The 21,895-nt window shown below is 45.7% G+C and overlaps 1 protein-coding gene across 1 annotated transcript in view; it reads right to left on the bottom strand.

Annotated features, from left to right (window-relative positions):
• Positions 1-21,895, bottom strand: part of LOC144484292 (NACHT, LRR and PYD domains-containing protein 3-like) — a 60,603-nt gene that overhangs the window by 20,896 nt on the left and 17,812 nt on the right. Inside the window, exons 7-9 of the mRNA XM_078202820.1 lie at positions 16,017-17,802; positions 10,315-10,401; positions 2,464-2,634 (exon numbers count right to left, since the gene is read on the bottom strand). Coding sequence (XP_078058946.1) covers positions 2,464-2,634; positions 10,315-10,401; positions 16,017-17,802 — 2,044 coding nt within the window. The remainder of the gene's footprint in view (positions 1-2,463; positions 2,635-10,314; positions 10,402-16,016; positions 17,803-21,895) is intronic.

Raw genomic sequence — 21,895 nt, 5'->3', positions numbered from 1 at the left:
CCCGGAAGGGTAGGGGGTATTAGTTAAGTCAGGCAGCATGGTGGGTGCAGTCTTGGAGGGCCGAAGGGCCTGTTCCTGTGCTGTAATTTTCTTTGTTCTTTGTGTTTCTCTCCAATAGAGAGAGAGAGACAATTTGTTACATGTAGCTTCAGGGATACAATTTAATAAACGTGCGGCAATGGGAGGAGATGGGATTCCATGAACCCCACAGCCGGTAAGAGGACCAAACCCTCAGATTTAGCATCATTCTACATCACACTCTAAACACCAAACCAAATGAACTCACCAACTCCACATATAACCAAACAGGCACATTAATATCTGACAGGTTCGGGAAATCCGTGCACTCAGGCAGCACAGGCAGAATCACAGAATTGTTACAGAGCAGGAGGAGGCCATTCGGCCCATTGTGTCTGCACTGACTCTCCGAATGAGCAACTCACTAAGTGTCATCCCCCCACCTTCCCCCAAAACCCTGTGCATTCCAGAGCTTAACCACTGTCTGCAGGGGAAGACCCCATTCTGGCAGAGCTGGCACCAGATTTAAAGGCAGCCAGCAGCACTTTTAAAGGCTCTGAAGGGAGCAGTGAGGGAGCCCTGGTTAATGAACAAAGAGCTGAAATGGCAGAAGGCAGATTCAACCCAATTCGCTGACACTTCCCTGGAAATTCTCAAGGATATATCGGTTTGGAGGGAGGTTCTGTTCCCTCAGGAGTGGAGGAGACCTGTCACATCAACCCAAGCAAGTCTGGATCGAAACTGCCGAGGGCCAGAGCAGGCAGCACGTGGCTGCAGTGAGGCAAAGGATCAATAACCTGATATGTTCTGACAAGGTGAGCGTTAAACTTACAGGCTGATATGTGAATAAGGATGAAAGAGAAATTGTGGAAAGAACATCTCCACCCAGACACAGGCAATGTCCAGACAGCAGCATCAATCTTCAGGAACATGTCAGCCTCTCTGTGAAGGGTTCCGGTCAGTCAGAGACGACTGCTGCACTGCCGACACTGAGTGACCATCCTGGTGGTCCCATGATGGGCAGTCTGGCAGCACCATAGGCTTGTGTGTGTCTTTGATGGGTGAGTAACAATGGAAATTTATGTGCTTGTAGAAGAGGGCACTCAGCGTCAGAGAAGGAGCCAAGAGTGACAGTGTCTGGATTGTGTCATCCTTATGCCAATGGAGGCTCTGCTGCTGAGTCCATAACTTGGAGCTTGTGTGTTCATCATTGGTCACATGGAGCTCTGGGTTAGGAACAGTCAGAAGTTTAACAGCACCAGGTTCAAGTCCAACAGGTTTATTTGGTAGCAAATGCCACTAGCTTTCGGAGCGCTGCCCCTTCGTCAGGTGGAGTGTAGAAATGCTCACAAACAGGGCATACAGAGACACAAACTCAATTTACAGAATAATGACTGGAATGCAGTCTTTACAGATAATCAAGTCTTAAAGGTACAAACAGTGTGAGTGGAGGGAGCATTAAGCACAGGTTAAAGAGATGTGTATTGTCTCCAGACAGGACAGCCAGTGAGATTCTGCAAGTCCAGACAAGCTGTGGGCCATTCGGCCCATCAATCCTTCACTAACAACAATCCCGCCCAGGCCCTATAACAGTAACCCTACATATTAACTCTGCAAATCCCCCTGACATGAAGTGTCAATTTACCATCGCCGCTCAAACTAGCGTGCACATCTTTGGCATGTGGGAGGAAACTGGAGTAACTGAAGGAAACCTGCGCAGACACGGAGAGTACATGCAAACTCCACACAATCTGTCACCCAAGGCCGGAATTGACACGGGTCTCTGGCGCTCTGAGTCAGCAGTGCTAACAGCTCTACCACCCTGCCGACCATGATCAGCCGTGGTTCGTCCCAATTGCAGTGAGTATCGGACGAATAATTTCTATATTTTTTCATAAGATAAGCCTGGCATGCCATGAAAGACTCAAGCCAACATTTTCTCAAATGTTTATAAAATACGTTCATAAGGTGACCAAAACTATATACGTTACTTCAGCTGTGCTGTGACCACAAACCTATCAGATTTGTGACTGGCGACCTTTGCTCCCAGGCGAATTGTCCCTCATTGCCTTTTCTGTTGATTTGTCAAAGCTGTCGGATCTTATAATATGAAGTCATGTGATTGGATCAGGTTGGGGATTCTGAGAGTCAGCACACCCGAAGGTAGAAATTCAATACAGTTTGCAGTTGCCAATGACTGGACCTCAGAGGGTGAACCATAACATTATTCCCCCACTCCCTCAACATAAGGATCTGTGGGACTGACATCCCATTGCTCAGGGATCAGAGAGAGAAGCAACAGGAGTCAGAGGAAAAGCAGTTTTCCTTATTCATAACTGACGCCAATAGTAACGGGCAGTGTTTTGTATACAAATACCAGTGGTGAAATTATATTGTTGAATATTCAGTTATTATAAACACAATCTCACACAGTCTGCTACTTACTGCAGTTTCTGTATTTTACAGTCCGGATTCCTCAGAGCCACAGACAGCAGTTTCACTCCGGAATCTCCCAGTTTATTGCCACCCAGATTCAGATCCATCAGTGAGCGGTTTGTACTGAGAGCAGAGGCCAGGTCCTCGGCACAAGAATCGGTGAGATCGTTACCACGGAGACTGGAGATCAGAGAGAGAAAAATAACAGGAATCAGGGTAAATTCTCAGTGTTTTTAAGAATAAGATCATTAACAATAATAATGTACAGCGCGGGACATTCAAGAAACACAACTTCAGTTGATACAGAAGGCAAAATTCTACTGATGCTGTAAATCTGAAATATGAATAAACATGTTGGAGACTCTCATCAGGTCAGGCAATATCTGTGAAGATAGAAACAGATTTAGTTTCAGTTCAATTAGCTAAAATTAGAAATTGGAAATAGCGGTGAATTAAATAGTTTTAAGTGACAGGGAGCTGGGGATGGGCGGGTGACAAGGAAAGAACAAAATGGAAGTGCCGGAGTGATTAAATGATAAAAAGGATGATGGTGAAAGGGAAGAGCACAGGATTCCCATGTCCTTACCCTGAGTCACAGGGAGGGACATGGGATGGCCAGTGGCTCAGGAATGGAGTGTGTGGTGGGGTTGAAGATGATGCGACAGAAACCTTTCTCACACTGCCAGTGGTTCGGGTCTGGAATTCACAGCCGGGAAGTGTGGTGGAGGTCGGCTGCATCAAAGCAGTCAAAAAGGAATTAGATGATTATTTGAATATCAAGAATGAGCGGGGATACGAGAAAAACGCTGGAGAATGACTCAAATTCCTAATGCTAATTTGGTGAGCTGGTACAGACACGATGGGCCAAATGGCCTCATTGTGCACCGTAAGAATTCTGCGAAGATAGTGGTTGGAAATGTATCGATATTTCAACTGGAAGTTGGTGATGTTGCCGTGTGGACAGTGTTAGTCGCCATAGTCCTCAATAAAATGTTAATACTGATAGGCAAAGGGATCTGGGTGTCCAGGTCCACAGATCACTGAAAGTGGCAATGCAGGTGGAGAAGGTAGTCAAGAAGGCATACGGCATGCTTGCCTTCATCGGCCGGGGCACTGAGTTTAAAAATTGTCAAGTCATGTTGCAGCTTTATAGAACCTTCGTTCGGCCGCACTTGGAATCTAGTGTTCAATTCTGGTCGCCACTCTACCAGAAGGATGTGGAGGCTTTGGAGAGGGTACAGAAAAGATTGACCAGGCTGTTGCCTGGTATGGAGGGCATCAGCTATGAGGAGAGGTTGGAGAAACTTGGTTTGTTCTCACTGGAGCGACGGAGGTTGAGGGGAGACCTGATATAGGTCGACAAGATTATGAGAGGCATGGACAGAGTGGATAGTCGGAAGCTTTTTCACAGGGTAGAAGAGTCAATTGCTAGGGGGGCACAGGTTTAAGGTGCGAGGGGCAAGGTTTAAAGGAGATGTACAAGGCAGATTTTTTACACAGAGTAGTGGGCGCCTGGAACTCGTTGCTGGGGGAGGTAGTAGAAGCAGATATGGTGGTGACGTTTAAGGGGCGTCTTGACAAGTACATGAATAGGATGGGAATAGAGGGATATGGTCCCCGGAAGGGTAGGGGGTATTAGTTAAGTCAGGCAGCATGGTGGGTGCAGTCTTGGAGGGCCGAAGGGCCTGTTCCTGTGCTGTAATTTTCTTTGTTCTTTGTGTTTCTCTCCAATAGAGAGAGAGACAATTTGTTACATGTAGCTTCAGGGATACAATTTAATAAACGTGCGGCAATGGGAGGAGATGGGATTCCATGAACCCCACAGCCGGTAAGAGGACCAAACCCTCAGATTTAGCATCATCCTACATCACACTCTAAACACCAAACCAAATGAACTAACCAACTCCACATATAACCAAACAGGCACATCTGACAGGTTCGGGAAATCCGTCCACTCAGGCAGAATCACAGAATTGTTACAGAGCAGGAGGAGGCCATTCGGCCCATTGTGTCTGCACTGACTCTCCGAATGAGCAACTCACCAAGTGTCATCCCCCCACCTTCCCCCAAATCCCTGCGCATTGCAGAGCTTAACCACTGGCTGCAGGGGACAGCACAATTCTGGCAATACTGGCCCCAGATTAAAAGGCAGCCAGCAGCACTTTTAAAGGCTCTGAAGGGAGCAGTGAGGGAGCCCTGGTTAATGAACAAAGAGCTGAAATGGCAGAAGGCAGATTAAACCCAATTCGCTGACACTTCCCTGGAAATTCTCAAGGCTATATCGGTTTGGAGGGAGGTTCTGTTCCCTCAGGACTGGAGGAGGAGACCTGTCACATCAACCCAAGCAAGTCTGGATAGACACTGCCAAGGGTCTGAGCAGTGGCTGCAATGAGGCAAAAGATGAATAATCTGATATGTTCTGACAAGGTGAGCGTTAAGCCTACAGGCTGATATGTGAATAAGGATGAAAGAGAAATTGTGGAAAGACCATCTCCACCCAGACACTGGCAATGTCCAGACAGCAGCATCAATCTTCAGGAACATGTCAGCCTCTCTGTGAAGGGTTACATGGAACATAGGACATAGAACAGTACAGACCCTTCGGCCCACGATGTTGTGCCGAGCTTTGTCCAAAACCAAGATCAAGCTATCCCACTCCCTATCATTCTAGTGTGCTCCATCTGCCTATCCAATAACCGCTTGAAAGTTCCTAAAGTGTCCGACTTCACTATGACAGCAGGCAGTCCATTCCACACCCCAACCGCTCTCTGAGTAAAGAGTCAGTCAGAGATGGCTGCTGCACTGCCGACACTGAGTGACCATCCTGGTGGTCCCATGATGGGCAGTCTAAATTAGCGTCAGGTTTGTGTGTGTCTTTGATGGGTGAGTAACAAGGGAAATTTATGTTCTTGTAGAAGAGGGCACAGAGCGTCAGAGAAGGAGCCAAGAGTGACAGTGTCTGGATTGTGTCATCCTTATGCCAATGGAAGATGCAGTGCTGGAGCTGGGAGACCTGGAGGCTGGGTGGGCAATCGCTGATAGTGAGATGGGTTGTGGATCCAGAGAGAGTGAGTGAGTGAATGGATGGGCACAGGAGAGGCTCTGCTGCTGAGTCCAAAACCTGGTGCTTGTGTGTCTTCCATTGGTCACATGGAGCTCTGGGTTAGGAACAGTCTGCAGGACGTGTTGGAATGTGCATTACCCTCTAACATTCTTCACTCTCTCACAAATCAACAGCTGCGGTGAGAGGGAGACGGGCGTGCAGCTCTGAAGATGGGGAGGGGTCAGAGGATGGATTGTCACATTATACTCTCTAACGTCCGCCAGAGCAGATAATGTCTCTCACGATTAGCAAAGGGGTTACAATCTGGCAGCACAGGAGAGCACACACAAACCCGAGCAGCTGATGAAGGCAGCAATAGCTGAGTTCACTCACACTCTCGAGAGGACAGGTCATTGTCAGCTTCAGGTAGATGAAATGTGACTGGAGTCTTTAACAATGCAGCAGATACTGGAGCTGCAGCGTAGGATACTTTAACATTTGGTGGAGTTTCCAAAGGCTGTGTGTATCCATACACAAAGGATGGAGGAGTCAATCCAGGCCAGCAGTGTTACCATGTCTCAGGTCTGAGCACAAATAGCATCCTCCACAGAGAGATTGGTGACCTTCATGGAGAGTCACATCCAGCCTCTCACCCACAGGAAATACACATGAGCCTGCATGTTCTCACCACCTCCATGAGCTCTGTGGAACAAGGGCTGTGGGAGGGGTGGGAAAATGTGTCTGGAGTAACTGTCAGGACCTCCCCAGCTGAGCAGGGAGGGTCCAGTTTGCCCTGAATGGATAGAGGAGCGGCTGCCTGCAGTATTCGGGAGCTCCTCTCAGGATGCCCCTGGTGTGGGCAGTGGGTCCCCTTCTGCTCCGACTGTAACACAAGCACCTCACGAAGCTATGATGACAGAGACAACTCCAGCATCTGTGCAGAGGACCCGCAGTTGGCCGGATCCTTCCAGGACTCAGGAAATCCGAGGACAAAGGCCACGGTCATCGAAATTCCCAGAGGAGAGGAGAGAGGTAAGATGCTGCCTGCAGCTCAGCAGAAAGTGCGGGGATGCCGGTGGTTGTCATGGTGGGGTTGCTTCCTTGGGTTTCACAGGATTATACTTTGTTATTACTGGTCACTTTGTTATGTCTGTATTTTGAGTAAATTCAGAGATGGAGCACCACTAAAAAAACTCCTTCACCATATTACTGGGTCTTTAACAGTTCACTGGGAATGTGAGATGGGAAATACAGCACTGAATCAGGTCAATACAATTCCAATACCTTTGTTTCATGTCGTGACGGCTCCAGGGAAATTATAAAACATTCACAGAAACAGCAACAGTGCTGGAGATGGTGAAGATTTATTACACTGAATGGCTGTGAGAGTTAAGGTTCTTGGAAAACATGTCTGCATTACTGAATCTCCATCCTCCCTGACACATATCCCATGTCCCTGGCCTGTGGTCCATGGGGTTCCTCATCATGAAGCATCTGGTCAACATTGTATTGCATCACACTTTCTTCAAAGCTTCTCCACTCTAGATCCAGGTTGTATGGAACACAGCACAACACCTGGACATTTGAGACCCTCGCTGAGTATATTAAATAGTTCCACCAGATCTATCTTTAGAATTCCTCTGGCCTGTGCAATGGTCACACTATTTGTCCTGTCGCAGCTGTTTTTTCTCTCTTCCGTGACTGTGTTTGGGTTACACACAGGCACAATTACCCACCTCTACAGTGGGTAGCGCTTGTCTTTATTAATTCTTTCAAGGGATGATGGTATCACTGGCAATGCAAACACTTGCAGCCCATCCCCAATTGCTTTTGAGAAGGAGGTGGTGAGCCATCTTCTTAAATTCTGCAGAGCATCTGGTACAAAACCGTTAGGAAGGGACATCCGGGATTATGATCCCGCATCAGTGATGGAAAAGCAATATATTCCAAGTCAGAATGGTGTGTGGTTTGGAAAGAAATCTGAAGCTGGTTGGTGTCCCATCCTTCTGATATCCTTGGCCATCTCGGTGATGGATAGTGCCTGTTTGGATGATGCTGGCTCAGGAACCTTGGTGAGCTGTTACATTCCACCTTGTATGTGGTAAAATACTGCCACTGTGCGTCAGTGGTAGAGACAGTCAATGTTTAGTTTGGTGAATGGCCAGCTGATCCAGTGGGCTCATTTTCCATGGATGAGCTTCTTCAGTGTTTTTGAAGCTGCAGACAATCCAGCAAGATGAGCGGATTCCATCACACTGCTGACTTGTGCCTTGGAGATGGTGGGCAAACATTTGGGAGACAGGAGGCGAGTTCCTCATCTCCGAATTCCCAGACTGTGATCTACCCTTGGAGCCATAGTGTTTACAGTTCAGTGTCTGTTCAATGGTCCCAGTGCGCCCCCACCACTCAGGATGTTGATGGTCGAGGATTCAGCAATGGTGCTGCCATTCAATGTAAAGGGAATATGGTTAGATTCCCGTCTGTTGGAGATGGTCCTTGCCTGGCATTTGTGCAGTGAAACATTACTTGCCATTTATCAGGTTAAGCCTGAAAGTTCTTCAGAGCTCAAGGCGCTAGCTCTGTCGAAGAGTCATCCAGATTCGAAGGGTTAGCTGTTCTCTCTCCACAGAAGCTGTCAGACATGCTGAGCCTTTCCACCATTTTCTGTTTTGTTCAGGTCTTGCTGTTTATGGGCATGGACTGCTTCAGTCTCTGAGGAATTGTGAACAGTACTGAGCATTGTGCAATCATTAGTGAGCATCCTCACTACTGACATAATGGAAGGCAGGACATTGATAAAGCAATTGAAGGTGGTTGGGCTTTGGACATCACCCTCAGGAACTCCTGCAGTGATGTTCATGAGGCACTGGAAGGATGACACTTTTCTGACGTTCAAGAGCAGACTGATGGAGCAGCAATTCATCAGATTGGATTTGCCCTGTTTTTTCCCACATTGTCCGGTAGATCCAGTGTTGTAGCTGTACTGGAACAGCTTGGCTAGGGGAATGGCTAGTTATGGAGCACAATTCTTCAGTACCATTGCTGGGGTACAGCCAGGCTGACAGAGTTTGCAGTATGCAGTGCCTTCAGTCATTTCTTTACCTCACATGCAGTGAATCAAATTGTCATCTGGAATGCTGGGGACCTCAGGAGGAGGCCGAGATTAATCATTCTACTCAGCACTTCTGGCTGGAGATGGCACTGATGCTCTGGGTTCCCTCATCAGTAATGATGGAATTCTTGTGGCATGTTTATAGAATCATAGAATTCCCACAGTGTAGAAGGAGGCCCTTTGGCCCATCGAGTCTTCACCAATTCTTTGAAAGAATATCATATCCAGGCCCTATCTCTGTAACTCCACATATATGGCCCACTAATCCCCGTAACCTACACACCCTGAGATACCAAGGGACAACTTAGCATAGCCAATCAACCGAACCTGCACATCTTTGGACTGTGGGAGAAAATTGGAGCACCCAGGGGAAACCCACACAGACACTGGGAGAACGTGCAAACTCTACACATCAAGTCACCCAAGGCCGGAATTGAACCCTGGTCCCTGGCGCTGTGAGGCAGCAGTGCTGACCACTGTGCCACCTTGTCGCCTAATGTAACCGGCATATCGAACATTTTGTGGCATGTCTAACACTATTTATGACTGGATATGGCAAGACAGCAGATCTCTGATCTGATCCATTGGTTTTGGTGTGATTGAGCTCGGTCTATCATATGCTGCGTCCGCTCTGTGGTCTGGTGGCCGTGTGCTGGAGCTTCACATCTCATCTTTAGATAAACCCAAGTCTCATTTTGTAGTACATGTAAAGAAAATTAGTCGTAGTAACACAGTACTGGTTGCTGGGGAAAGCCACTGTCAGCTTCCGATAAATGAAAAGGTACAGTTCACCTCTCCTGCCTGTTTCCTGTCACTCAGATAACTTCATATCCAGGCTGCCTTTGCCTCTTTTATTTCATGGTCTCCAACTTTGCTCCCAAGCTTATTTTGTGTCTACTAATAGCTGACAGTGTTTTTAATAACACGAATACTGATAGCAATGGTATATTTAGTATCATTATTTGTGTTCTTAAAAACAATGTCCATTATTAATAGGGACATCATTCAGATTATTCTGCACTGTGATTATTGCCATTGCCAGCTGAACTGTGCCTTGAACTGCTGGGCTGTAAGCTCTGGAATTCTCTTCATAACCCTCCCCACCTCCATCTCTGCATTCTCTTTTCAGATGCTCCTTCAGCTCCATTTAACGTAAATTTGAGAGTGGATCCCTCGGGGTAAAACTCATCAGAATTCCATGTAGTTTGTAATCTGCCTTACCGATATACTGCAGTTTTCTATGTTTAATCAAACTGAGAAGCCGACAGACATAAACATCTATAATCTGAATGACAAATTAAACTAAATTGAACATGCGACCAGCCATATCTGGGAATTCTATAAACATTTAATTGTTTTGTCCAGCTTTTTTATTCTCATGAATGGATTTGAGAATAATTATAAATGATTAGTTAATTCTTTCACTCCTGAATCTCGCAGCTTATTGTAACTCAGGTTCAGACACATCACTGACTGGTTTGTACTGAGAGCAGAGGTGAGAATATCTGAGGCTGTTACTCTCCAAACTGGAGATCAGAGAGAGAAAGATTTCAGGAATCAGAGCGAATCCATGGTGTTTAACACGAATACTGACAGGAATGATGTGGAATGGTTATTAATGACATTATTACTGACACTGATAATAATTTACAGTGTCAGACCATCCACTGATTATTAACACAATCTCACACAGTCTGATACTTACTCCAGTTTCTGTATTTTACATTCTGGATTCCTCAGAGCCACAGACAATAGTTTCACTCCTGAATCTCCCACTTCATTGCCACCCAGACTAAATGGAGAAAGTGAGAAACACATTAAATTCAGATTAATGTTCAGCAGAAAAAATAGCTGGATCTATTTTTGTGTCAGAAACTTAGCATGAGTGGTGAACTGATTCAAGTTACAATATTATATCTCATCCAAGTTGATCTTTCTCTGCACCCCAGCTGTGACTGTAGCACTGCATTCTGGACTCTTTCCTTTCCTTCCCTATGTACGGTATGCTTTGGCACTAATAAATGTGACAATATTAAATCAAATATCAAACCCTTTCTGTTGAATGGAAAAGGCAATAGTCAGCATTGAAAAATGATGAACAATCAACTCTTTTATACCTCTCAAAATGTATATTTTGTTTAATTGTCCATGGGATATGGGTGTCGCTGGCTGGACCAGCATTTATTTCCCACTGCTAATGGCCCCTCGAGGAGGTGATGCCCACATCCTGTGAACAAGCAAGTAACGTTTAAACATGTCCCATATTCTGGTCTCATTTCCTGATCATCAGAATTACCCTCCTGAATCTCACTGACCCTGCTAAGATTCCAAAAATTCAAATCATTTCTGCTGTTACATAAATCCAGGATTTAATGAGAATTGTACATTTCACAGAGGGTTAAATGATAAAGCTGTGAGAGTGGATCGCTCGGGATTCCCCGTGCTTCTTAACTATTGACATTGTATCATCTGTATAATATCTCAGGGCGAGTTAAAGTGTGAAACTGTGCTAACTGTTGCTTTAAGGTCCATCCCCTAAATTTTTACAACAAGGAAAGATTATTCTCCCATTAGAAAGTTGAAATATTTCTGTTTGATTAGTTTATAGGGGAGGGGTGTCACCCGCTACATTCCACAGTAAACAGGTTCTACATTTTCTGCAGGTCTGGCTCGTGTTCTATCTCCGGGAATTACCATGAGTTCTTACTTCCAGTCGATCCTCACATTGAATCATAGAATCATAGAAACCCTACAGTGCAGAAGGAGGCCATTCGACCCATCGAGTCTGCACCGACCATAATCCCACCCAGGCCCTACCCCCACATATTTACCCACTAATCCCTCTAACCTACGCATCTCAGGACTCTAAGGGGCAATTTTTAAACTGGCCAATCAACCTAACCCGCACATCTTTGGACCGTGGGAGGAAACCAGAGCACCCGGAGGAAACCCACGCAGACACGAGGAGAATGTGCAAACTCCGCACAGAGTGACCCGAGCCGGGAATCGAACCCAGGACCCTGGAGCTGTGAAGCAGCAGTGCTAACCACTGTGCTACTGTGCCGCCCAGGGAAAGGGTTATCCGCAAACCCGGTTTCATATCACTGACAGTTTGACTGGAGATTTTCCAGCAGCAGGTTTCCTCATTCAGGAAATTCTGGTTTCCTCGGCTCAGATGTAAGCTCTGCAGTCCTGTCACATTTAGCTGTGAATGGTAGTGGATGATGAAACAACAGAAGGAGGAGGCTCCACAAATATTCCATCCTCATGACGGAGACGACTAATACATCAGTGCAAAAGATATGGCTCAAATATTAGTAACTAACTTCAGTGGCTAAACCGTTCAGAGGTCCCGAGCATCACAGATATTTATCAGAGAATTCGATTCACTCCACATGATGTCAAGAAATAGCTAAAGGTAATGGATACTGCAAAGACCAGATCTTGACAATATTCCAGTAACTGTACTGAAGATTACTGCTCCAGAAGCTGCTCTGTTCCTCGCCAAGCTGTTCCAGTAGAGCTACAACACTGATGTTTACCTAAAATAGTGGGAAATTGCCCAGATCTGACCGTAAACAAAAAGGAAAGAACAAATCCAATCTGTCCATTTACCACCCCATCAGTCTCCTCTCAATCACCAACAGAGGAAGGCGTCATCGAGACTATCAAGCAGCATTTAATTAGCAATGACCTGCTCGCTGACTCTGAGCTTGTGCTTACTCAGGGTCACTCAGTCCCCTACCTCATTACAGCCTTGATGCAAACACGGACAGCAGAGCTGAACTCAGGATGAGAGGGGAGAGGGTCTGCCCTTGACATCATGGCAGAATATGACCACATGTAGCAAAAAGGAGCCAGAGAAAAACTGAAGTCAATGGAAATGAGAGAAAAAAAACTATCTGCCGGTTGGAGCAACACCAGCACAAAGGAAGTTAGTTATGGTTGTTGGACCATCTGCATGATGCAGTGCAACAACTCACCATGGCTTGTTACACAGCACTGTCCAGTCTGTGATTTCTATCCCTGGAAGGACAAGGGCAGCAGATGAATGGAAACATCTCCACCTGGAAGTTCCCTTCCAAGATACACACCATCCTGACTTGGAAATATATCACCGTTCCTTCACAGTGACTGGGTCAAAATCCTGGAACTCTATTTCTCACAGCACTGTGGGTGCACCTACACCACAGGAGTCACTAAATGCAATTCCAGTGATATAATTGTGAGCATAGTTGCTTTCCAAGCAGTTGATAGGGGTTTAATTCCCAGATATCTCAGTTTGTTGGGAGTGTGTGAAGAGAGGGTCATCTCAACTCCAGGAAATGACAGCAGGAAGTTCTCAGGAGAGTGCCCTCGGCCCAACCATCTTCAGCTACTTCATCAATTAAATTTCATCCATCATAAAGTCAGAAGTGGAGTTGTTTGCTGATGTCTGTACAACGTTCAGCACCATTCTCGACTCCGCAAGATAGTAATGCAGGACCTGTCCATATTTAGCAAGGCTTGAACAATATTCAAGGAAGGCTGACAAGTGCCAGGCGATGACCATCTCCACCAAGAATGAATACAATCAACTCTCCCTTCACATTCAATGGGATTATCATCACCTGAATCCTGAGTATCAGCACCTTCGATGCTACCATTGGCCAGAAACAGACTAGACATATCATTACTGTGGATTTTAGAGAAGATTGAAGGCCAGGAACTCTGCGCAGAGTAACTCACCTCCTGACTTCCAAATACATTTCCACCAATGACAAGACACATGTCAGGAATTTAAATACCATCCACTTGTCTGCATGAGCACAGCTCAAGATTCAGGAAGCTCGCCACCATCCAGGATAACTCTGCTTGTTGACTGGTGCTCCACGTTCAACATTCATTCCATCCACCACAGAGGTACAGAGCGAGCAGTGTGTACCATCTACAAGATGCAGTGCAACAACTCCCAATGGCTCGTTACACAGCACCTTCCAATCTTGTGATTTCTATCCCTTGAAGGACAAGCAGATAAATGGAAACATCTCCACCTGGAAGTTCCCTTCAAGATACACATCATCCTGACTTGGAAAGATATCGCTGTTCCTTCACAGTGACTGGGTCAAACTCCTGGAAATCTCTTTTTCACAGCACTGTGGGTGCACCCACACCACAGGAGTCCCTAAATGCAATGATGGTGATATCATAGCGAGCATAGTTGCTTTCCAAGCAGTTGATACAGGTTTAATTCCCAGCTATCTCAGTTTGTTGGAGTGGATGAAGAGAGGGCCAGGAGGTAGTAACCACAACCGAAAAGACTGGGTCAATCCAATTTAGTCAAGTCTGCGGCTCCAGCCTGGAGCAGTAGTGTTAAACTTAGCTGAGGGTTGGAGGGTCAGTTGATCATTCAGCTACTCTGAGCCGGCCCACGCTGAGTTCAAAAGGGAAATGGTGAATCTAATAGCGACACAGAGGAAACTAAATTCATTGGTTGGTTAAAAAAAAATGCTGTTTTCGACTGGCTTTATATTGCTGTGAACTGGAGGAAGCAACAGAAAGGGTCAGTGATGGTTCTGCTGTTGATGTGGTGTACATGGATATTCAAAAATCATCTGATGCAGTGACACAACAGACTTGTGGCATAAGCTCATAAAATAAATGGGAAAGTAGCAACGTGGATACAAAATTGGATGAACAAAGAGTAATGGATATTTTTAAGGCTGGAGGATGTCGGTAATGGAGAATCCAAGCAGTTGGTATTGGGATCCTTGCTTTTCCCTGACATGTGTGAATGATCTAGGTGTTTGGGCGGCACGGTAGCACAGTGGTTAGCACTGCTGCTTCACAGCTCCAGGGACCTGGGTTCGATTCCCGGCTTGGGTCAGTGTGTGGAGTTTTCACATTCTCCTCGTGTCTGAGTGGGTTTCCTCTGGGTGCTCCAGTTTCCTCCCAGTCTAAAGATGTGCGGGTTAGGTTGATTGGCCATGCTAAAATTGCTCCTTAGTGTCCTGAGATGTGTAGGTTACAGGGATTAGAGGGTAAAACATGTAGGGATATGGGGGTAGGGCCTGGGTGGGATTGTGGTCGGTGCAGACTCGATGGGCCGAATGGCCTCTTCCTGCACTGTAGGGTTTCTATGGTTTGCAGTCTCGAGGAAAATTTCAAAGTTTGTTGATCACAGAACAGTTTGAGGCATTGTAAACTGTGAGGAGAAGAGCTTGGGACTGAAAAACAGACTATGGTGGAGTGTACAGATAGGTGGCAGATTAAGTTCAATGCAGAGACGGGTGAGGTGATACTTTCAGGAAACATGCACATGAGGAAGCAATATAAAATAATCGGTAGAATTGTTCACGGATTGCAGGATCAGAGGGACTGAACACATTGTGCATCGATCATTGCCATTGGCAGGGCAAGTGTAGGTAGCAATTAATAAAGAAAACAGCATCTTGGGCTTCACTGTTATGTAATAGTTTGTGTTTGTGGGCATTACACAGTAATTCATGAGTTTAAGTTTAATTTGTGTTTTTGTGCTTGTGAGCTCAGAAAGGGCCAAAACTTTAATTTCACTTCATGTTAAACAAAGCTACCCGCTTGCGGGTTTTTGGTTTCAATTTAAACTGTCCCTACATTTTAATTTAAGGTTTACGACGTTGTAAGAGTTATAGAGGTTTAAAGAAATGGTTGCTTCTATTCAGAGGCCCACAATGAATGATAGAAGCTCTGAGTTTCAGTTACAACCAGTTAATCCAAGAAGCAAGACGGAGTTCACAGAGGCTGCCAGTAGAGGCAGCGCAACGCAGGCATTCAGAAAGCAACCCGAACTGATGATGTCACCAGTGATCACGTGACTTATAAAGGGACATTGTCCCAATATAACACACACCGACTGTAATACATAACACAGGGAGAGCGCAGTAAAATAATCCTGATCATAATTAAACACAAACTGTAAGCTGCACCGAACAAGAGAAACTAATTTCTGTATAGCATCGTACAGAATCAGATGGTTTCTGTTGGGAGAGGGAATGATCCTTTTTCAGATTTTGGAGGGAGGCCTTTACAGCTCTAATTATTTAAAATTCATCCCAATAATGTTTTTATTCATTCAAGGAATGTGGGCATTGCTGGTTATGCCAACATTTATTGCCCACGCCTATTCCAGGAGAATCTGCCTTCTTGAAACGATGTAGTTTTATCAGAGAATCTAGATTTATTACAGGTTCAGAAGGAGGCCAATCGGCCCATCATATCTGCATCTGCTCTCAAATGAGCATTATTACTTTGTGCCATTCTCCCACACTTTGTGACCATTGGACATTGTTTCTCTCTTGACGTCCTCGAATGAACATGCCTCTGTTTTATTAGAACAAAGGAAATGGCTTCTCAACAATGAAAATATCCGCTCTGAGACCAAACAGTTACCTCAACTCCTGACATTTGTGCAGAATGGGTCCCAGCCGCTGGAGCCCTTCACACTGAATGTAGCATCGCTCCAGATCGAGGTGTTTTATTGCATCACAGAGTCCAATGACATGAGACAGGACCGCACAGTCAATCGGGGTCAGTCGCAATTCACTAAATGAAAGTTTTTCCATAGATCCCACTGTGTTCCGAGCCAGTGCTTTATTCTGAGACTCAAACAGGTAGTGGAATGTGTTCAGGAGCTTCCTCTTCCCAGTTTCAGTCTCTGTGTCTCCAATCTGCCCTTCAACCTTCTCCTTCACCCAGTCAATCACTCGGCAGGTTGTTTGATGAAGAAATGGACCCAGAAACTCCACCAGGGGTCGAGCTGACTGTGGGGAGGACAGACCAGCAACAAAACGGAGAAATATCTCAAATCGCCCATCTTCCTCACTGTGGGCTTCACGGAGGAGTTTCACGATCTCCCCGGGATCTGGAGTCAGGAATTGTGTGAGTGCAGCTACAAACTCTTGGATGGTGAGGTGTGGGAATGTGTAAACCACACTCCGGGCAGAAACATCTCTCTCCAAAAGCTCCATCAGGAACCCAGACAGGAACTTGGAAGGTTGTAGATTGTACTCAATCAAATCTTCATTTCGAAACACAATCTTCTTCTTGGAGACTCCTGTGTAGGCCATCTCACCAAGCTTCAGTAACACATCACGGGGGTTTTCCATCTCTCGGCCATGGTTTTTCAGAATGTTGTAAATATAGTAGGAATATAGTTGGGTGATGGTCTTGGGAACTTGCTGCTGTTTCCTGTTTCTTTGTGTAAAGAAGGGACCCAGTGACAGACCGAGGATCCAGCAGTAGGAAGGGTTGTAACACATGGTGTACAGGATCTCGTTCTCCTCCACGTGTTTGAAAACAGCTGCTGCCACCGTCTGATCTTCAAAAAACTTGTTGAAATATTCCTTCCGTTCATCACCAACAAATCCCAGGATTTCAGCCCAGACGCTGATGTCAGCCTTTTCCAATAAATGTAATGCAGTGGGGCGGCTGGTCACTAGCACTGAACATCCTGGGAGCAGCTTGTGCTGTATTAAACTGTACACAATGTCAGACACTTCACACCAGCATTCGGGATCTGTGCACATGGACTGAGGTTCTGTATTTCTCCGATTGTCAGCAAAATCAATCCTGTCCTTGAATTCATCCAAACCATCGAATATAAACAGCAATGCCTCTGGGTTCTTCCAGAGCTCTCCCAGAATATTCCCAAAGTAAGGATACTGATCCAATATCAGATTCCTCAGGTTTATTCTGCAGTTAAGAGTGTTCAAATCCCGGAATTTAAAACTGAAAACAAATTGAAAGTGTGGGTATATTTTCCCAGTGGCCCAGTCGTAAACAATCTTTTGTACCATTGTTGTTTTTCCAATTCCCGGCACTCCGCTCATTGCTGCTGAACTCCCAGATTTGGATCTTGAATGGGATTGGTGGAATAATCTCCTAATTTTTTGCAGCAAACTGCCCGTCTGGGAAAAGCTGCTCTGGAACAATTGATCAGTTCGGATTTTTTCCAGTTCTTTCCGGAGATCTTTCTCTCTCCATTCTTCATGGTCTTGGCCTCTTGCCAGCAGTTCATGTTCGACAAGTGTCCGATCTCGAACAGTAGAAATAACCGTTAGCTCAGCGTATCGATCAACCAGCTGGAAAATCTTAACCTTCTCCTTTATGAGGATAGTGCTCACTCTCAGTGTTTCAGTTTGTACCCGGAGTGTCTCCTTGTGTTTCTGTTGGAGATCTTCAATCAGAACAGAGAGAACTGTTAGTTGCATTAAAATACCATCTTTGCTGAATTGTTAGACTTACTTTACAGTGTCAGTCAAGGTTTGTGCAGGAATTGAAATTAAGTTATTGGAAACCTCGCTTCACAAGCACCAATTTTCAATTAAAGTTTCAGATCGTGACTTAACTCTAATATTTCCATAACTTTCCATTTTATGAAGGTGATGTTTCCTCTCTGATGGTTAATGCTTTCCAACCTGCCCTTAATACAGACACCTCACTGGGAGTCTGCAAGGATCATGGTTACATGATAGACAATTTTTGAGTCCATTAGTCTGTGAACGAGTCGGTGTTCCCAATCTGCTGCAGAAATGGTAAATGGGATATTGGATATGAATGGGAGATGGAGAGATTGTAATTGTTCAGGAGTCTCACTGTGACTGCATCCCTCCTTCAACAGGTTCCCTTTCATACTGTGTGAGCATTGGAATACCAACAGTTTTGAACATGGAATGTTCTCCTATTCTATCAGGCTGTTGCCTGGTCACCCATGTTACTGGGGAGCCGGTTGGCTCAGTTGGTCAGATTGTGGGCCATATTGTGTCAGCAGCACGGGGTCCGATCCCCGTTGTATCTGGGGCAAATTCCGGACCTCACTCCTTGCCTTATCCGTGCCGGAGATCATTCAGCCGTGGTTCAAACCTGCCTTCAGACAGAGAACTCAAAGAATACCCACCCCTTTGATGTAGTGTATTTCAGTAATCAATAACTATGTTTCAGCAGTTGTACATGTAGATACATTAACTGTGTTTTGATAACCATTCTGCTATGATGGCAACAAGAAAAAGAACAAGGAGCTACTTTACCAAGTGTAATATGAAACCAGGAAACATTCACAGTTCATTTGAACTGTTTAACAATAATTATAATTCATGGTTAATTATGTTTCTTGTTTCCTATCACCTCGTTTTGGGAAATTGAAAATGTATTTATCTTCGTTCTTACATTGGGTTTGAAGGAAACCCCTGAATTAAGGGATTATCCTTTCAGTAGAGTAATGTGCTCTCTTTAACGACCATTAGGAAACTAACCAGTAATTTTGTATTAAGCCTAAATACTCCCTTTTCCTCAGAGACATTCTTCAGATTAATGTTCAATTGTGTGAACACCTGTAGTATCATCATTTTTATCAAAGGTTGTCTGACCTCTCAATCTGTTCTGTGATATGGTAAAGATTATTGGGGGCGATTCTCCCATCCCAGCGCTCTAAATCTTTAGCACGGCGGGCCGGGACAATCGCTTGTGGGCCGATTTGTGGGATTCAAGCATGCATTCCCGATGCGCACGCATCTCCGAGTGCCGGATATCCAGCACAGTGGGGACCACGCTGAAAACCAGTGGGAACAGCAGGTACGAGATTTTAATCTATTTTAACCTTATTTTAAAGTTATTAGCGGGCCTGGGACTGAAGCCTCCGGACCCGCAACATCTCGCACTCCCGTCAGTGCAATTTCACTCCAGTGCCGTTCAGATTCGCTCCCCAGTTTCAGGGAACTAACAGGAGACCCCGCTGGAGTGAAGGGAGGGGTGCAATTGGGGCCCCTCAGGGGGTTGGGTGGCTTCAGGTTGTTCCCCCCTGGGTATGGGCACTGTGGCAGGGCCAGACTGTGCTCCCGGCACTGCCTAATGGGCAAAGTGCCCATGCCCACGGGGCACCTTGGCACTAAGAACCAGGCATGGGGCAGTGCCAAGGGGGCAGGGCCTAGGTGGCCTCCGTGGGCGGGGTGTCTGCTTTCTTTGGTGGTGGGGGGCGTCTGCTGGGTGGGATTAGGGTGTCTGCCTCCCATTGGTGGGGGGGGTGGGTAAGAGAGAGAGAGAGAGAGAGAGATCCGGAGAAGATCGCGGTGCTCCGGGACGGGAGTGGGTCGGGGCTGGCCTGGGAAGTTGGGGGGGGGGCGTTAGGGGCGGTGGACCCAAGGGGCAGCACTACAGGGTCCCGTGGCTGGCCAGCAAACTGCAGGCTGACAGCTCGGGGCCACTGCGCATGCGCAGAGGTCAGGAACTGTCAGCCTCTGGTGTGAATAGACCCCACCCCCCAAACCTTTAATGAGATTCACGCTTGTGACCTCTGCATTGCACAGACTGTGGGAGATTAGAGTTTGAACTCCCACTGAAAAAACAATCGTCATTTATACCAGTTTCCCGCCAATTCAGCACATAGAACAATTTTGGGAGAATCGCCCCCAATGTCCCTCATTTCTTTACCATTTTCCCTACAGTTCAAAATGGAACAAATCTGTGCCCGGGAAATACAGGCCTCTCAGCCTGACCACTGTTATTGGGAAGATACTGGAAGGGATATTAAGAGCTATTCTTTATGAAACATTAGAAATTCACAATAAACTTCCACATTTCGCCCTAACGTGGGGAAAATCAGAGCTAGGGAACTGCAAGTCGACCAGCCAGACGTCCGTAACCAAGTGGACATTGCAAGGGATAATATAAAGTTTTCCTTATGATCACTGGGAAAGGGAAGAGACCATTAGAAATTCACAGAAGAACTGAAAAAGGTCCAACTTGCTGGAGTTTGAGGAAGTGAGCAGAATCATAAATGATGGAAATACGGTGGACATTGTCACCCTAGACTTTTAGAAAGCCGTTGATAGGTTTCCTCACCAAAGAATGTTGTTATATCAGTGGAAATGTGAAACTCTGCTTCAGGAATCGTCTTCAATATTGCAACTAAAACTTAGTGGACCAGATGTAGTTTGGCTTGAAGACATGTCACAAATGATCTGAACAGAAAATGTTGGATAAGATCAGCGTCCATGGAGACAGTAATTATCATTTTGATTCCATATGGCGCTCCCTCAGAACTCAGTCACATTGGACTCAAAATGTTAACTATCGTTCTTTCTCCAGGTACTGCCAAAACTAAGCCTATCACACTTTTTTTTTGTTTTTACAGATTTCCACATCCATAGTTTTATTAAAAATGTTAGCCCGGGACTCTCTACTCCTCACAGTCTGATATTCAAGAGCTGAGCAAGGTTTAACATATGAACTAAGGGCTTGCAGCATTAACGTGATGTCTACAGTAAGTTTGCAGATGCCGACAATACAATGGTTTACATGGTAGAAGGCAGTGAGATAAAGAAAAGTTTAGATCTGTGATAGCAGTGGGCACACATTGTTCATAAGTTAATAACATATAGGAGCAGAAATTGGCCATTCGGCCCATCTAGTCTGCTTCGTCATTCGATCATGGCTGAAATGCTCCTTATCTCAATTTTCCAGCCTTCTCCCCATTACCAATTAAAAATATGTCTCACTCTTCCTTAAATTTACTCACTGCCCCAGCACTTCAGGGTCGCCAATTCCACAGATTCACAAAACAACGTATTAAGACAGATGTATCTCATACATAGTGGTCGAGCTAATATTGAACAGACGGATTCTTTGCGCGAAAGATATTGAGACACAGAGACAGAAAAAGATCTCAGTGCCAGCGTACACATATCACTGGAGGTCTGTGATCAATGTTGAGAATCTGTAGCTAAAGGTAACACGACATTGGGTTACATTCACAGAACCAATCGATATTAGATAAAGAAGCAGTAGCTATAGGAGAGTGAGAGCAGAGGACACCGGGGCAGACATTCAATAGCCCTTAGGGGAGAGAGTGTGAGAAGAGAACACTGGGATACTGAGACAGACAACAGAACATAGAGGAGAGCGGTAGAGGACGACACTGGCACAGACATTCAACAGCACCGAGAGAAGAGTGAGGGGGGAACACTGGAATACTGGGACAGTCAGCAGCACCTAAAGAAGAGGCAGAGAGTAGGACACTGGGACAGACAGTCAGCAGCACCTCGAGGAGAGTGCGAGAGGAAGACACTGGGTCACTGGGACAGACAGTCAGCAGCATCAAGAGAAGATTAAATATACAGCAAAGAGTGCAGTGAGAAATTTAAGCACCAGCTTGGAGTTTGGAGATGCTGTGTTGACATCAGGATTCAAAAATGGTGCGGGGCCAGGGGAAGCAGCTGATTGGGTAAGTTTTTATTGGTTTTATCACTTATGGTTGTTAAAGTCTTTATTTTGTG

Source organism: Mustelus asterias, unplaced genomic scaffold (genome assembly GCF_964213995.1).
Source record: "Mustelus asterias unplaced genomic scaffold, sMusAst1.hap1.1 HAP1_SCAFFOLD_98, whole genome shotgun sequence".
Taxonomy (NCBI): domain Eukaryota; kingdom Metazoa; phylum Chordata; class Chondrichthyes; order Carcharhiniformes; family Triakidae; genus Mustelus; species Mustelus asterias.
The sequence above is the reverse complement of the archived record's forward strand: the minus strand, read 5'-3'. Positions and strand labels throughout refer to the sequence as shown.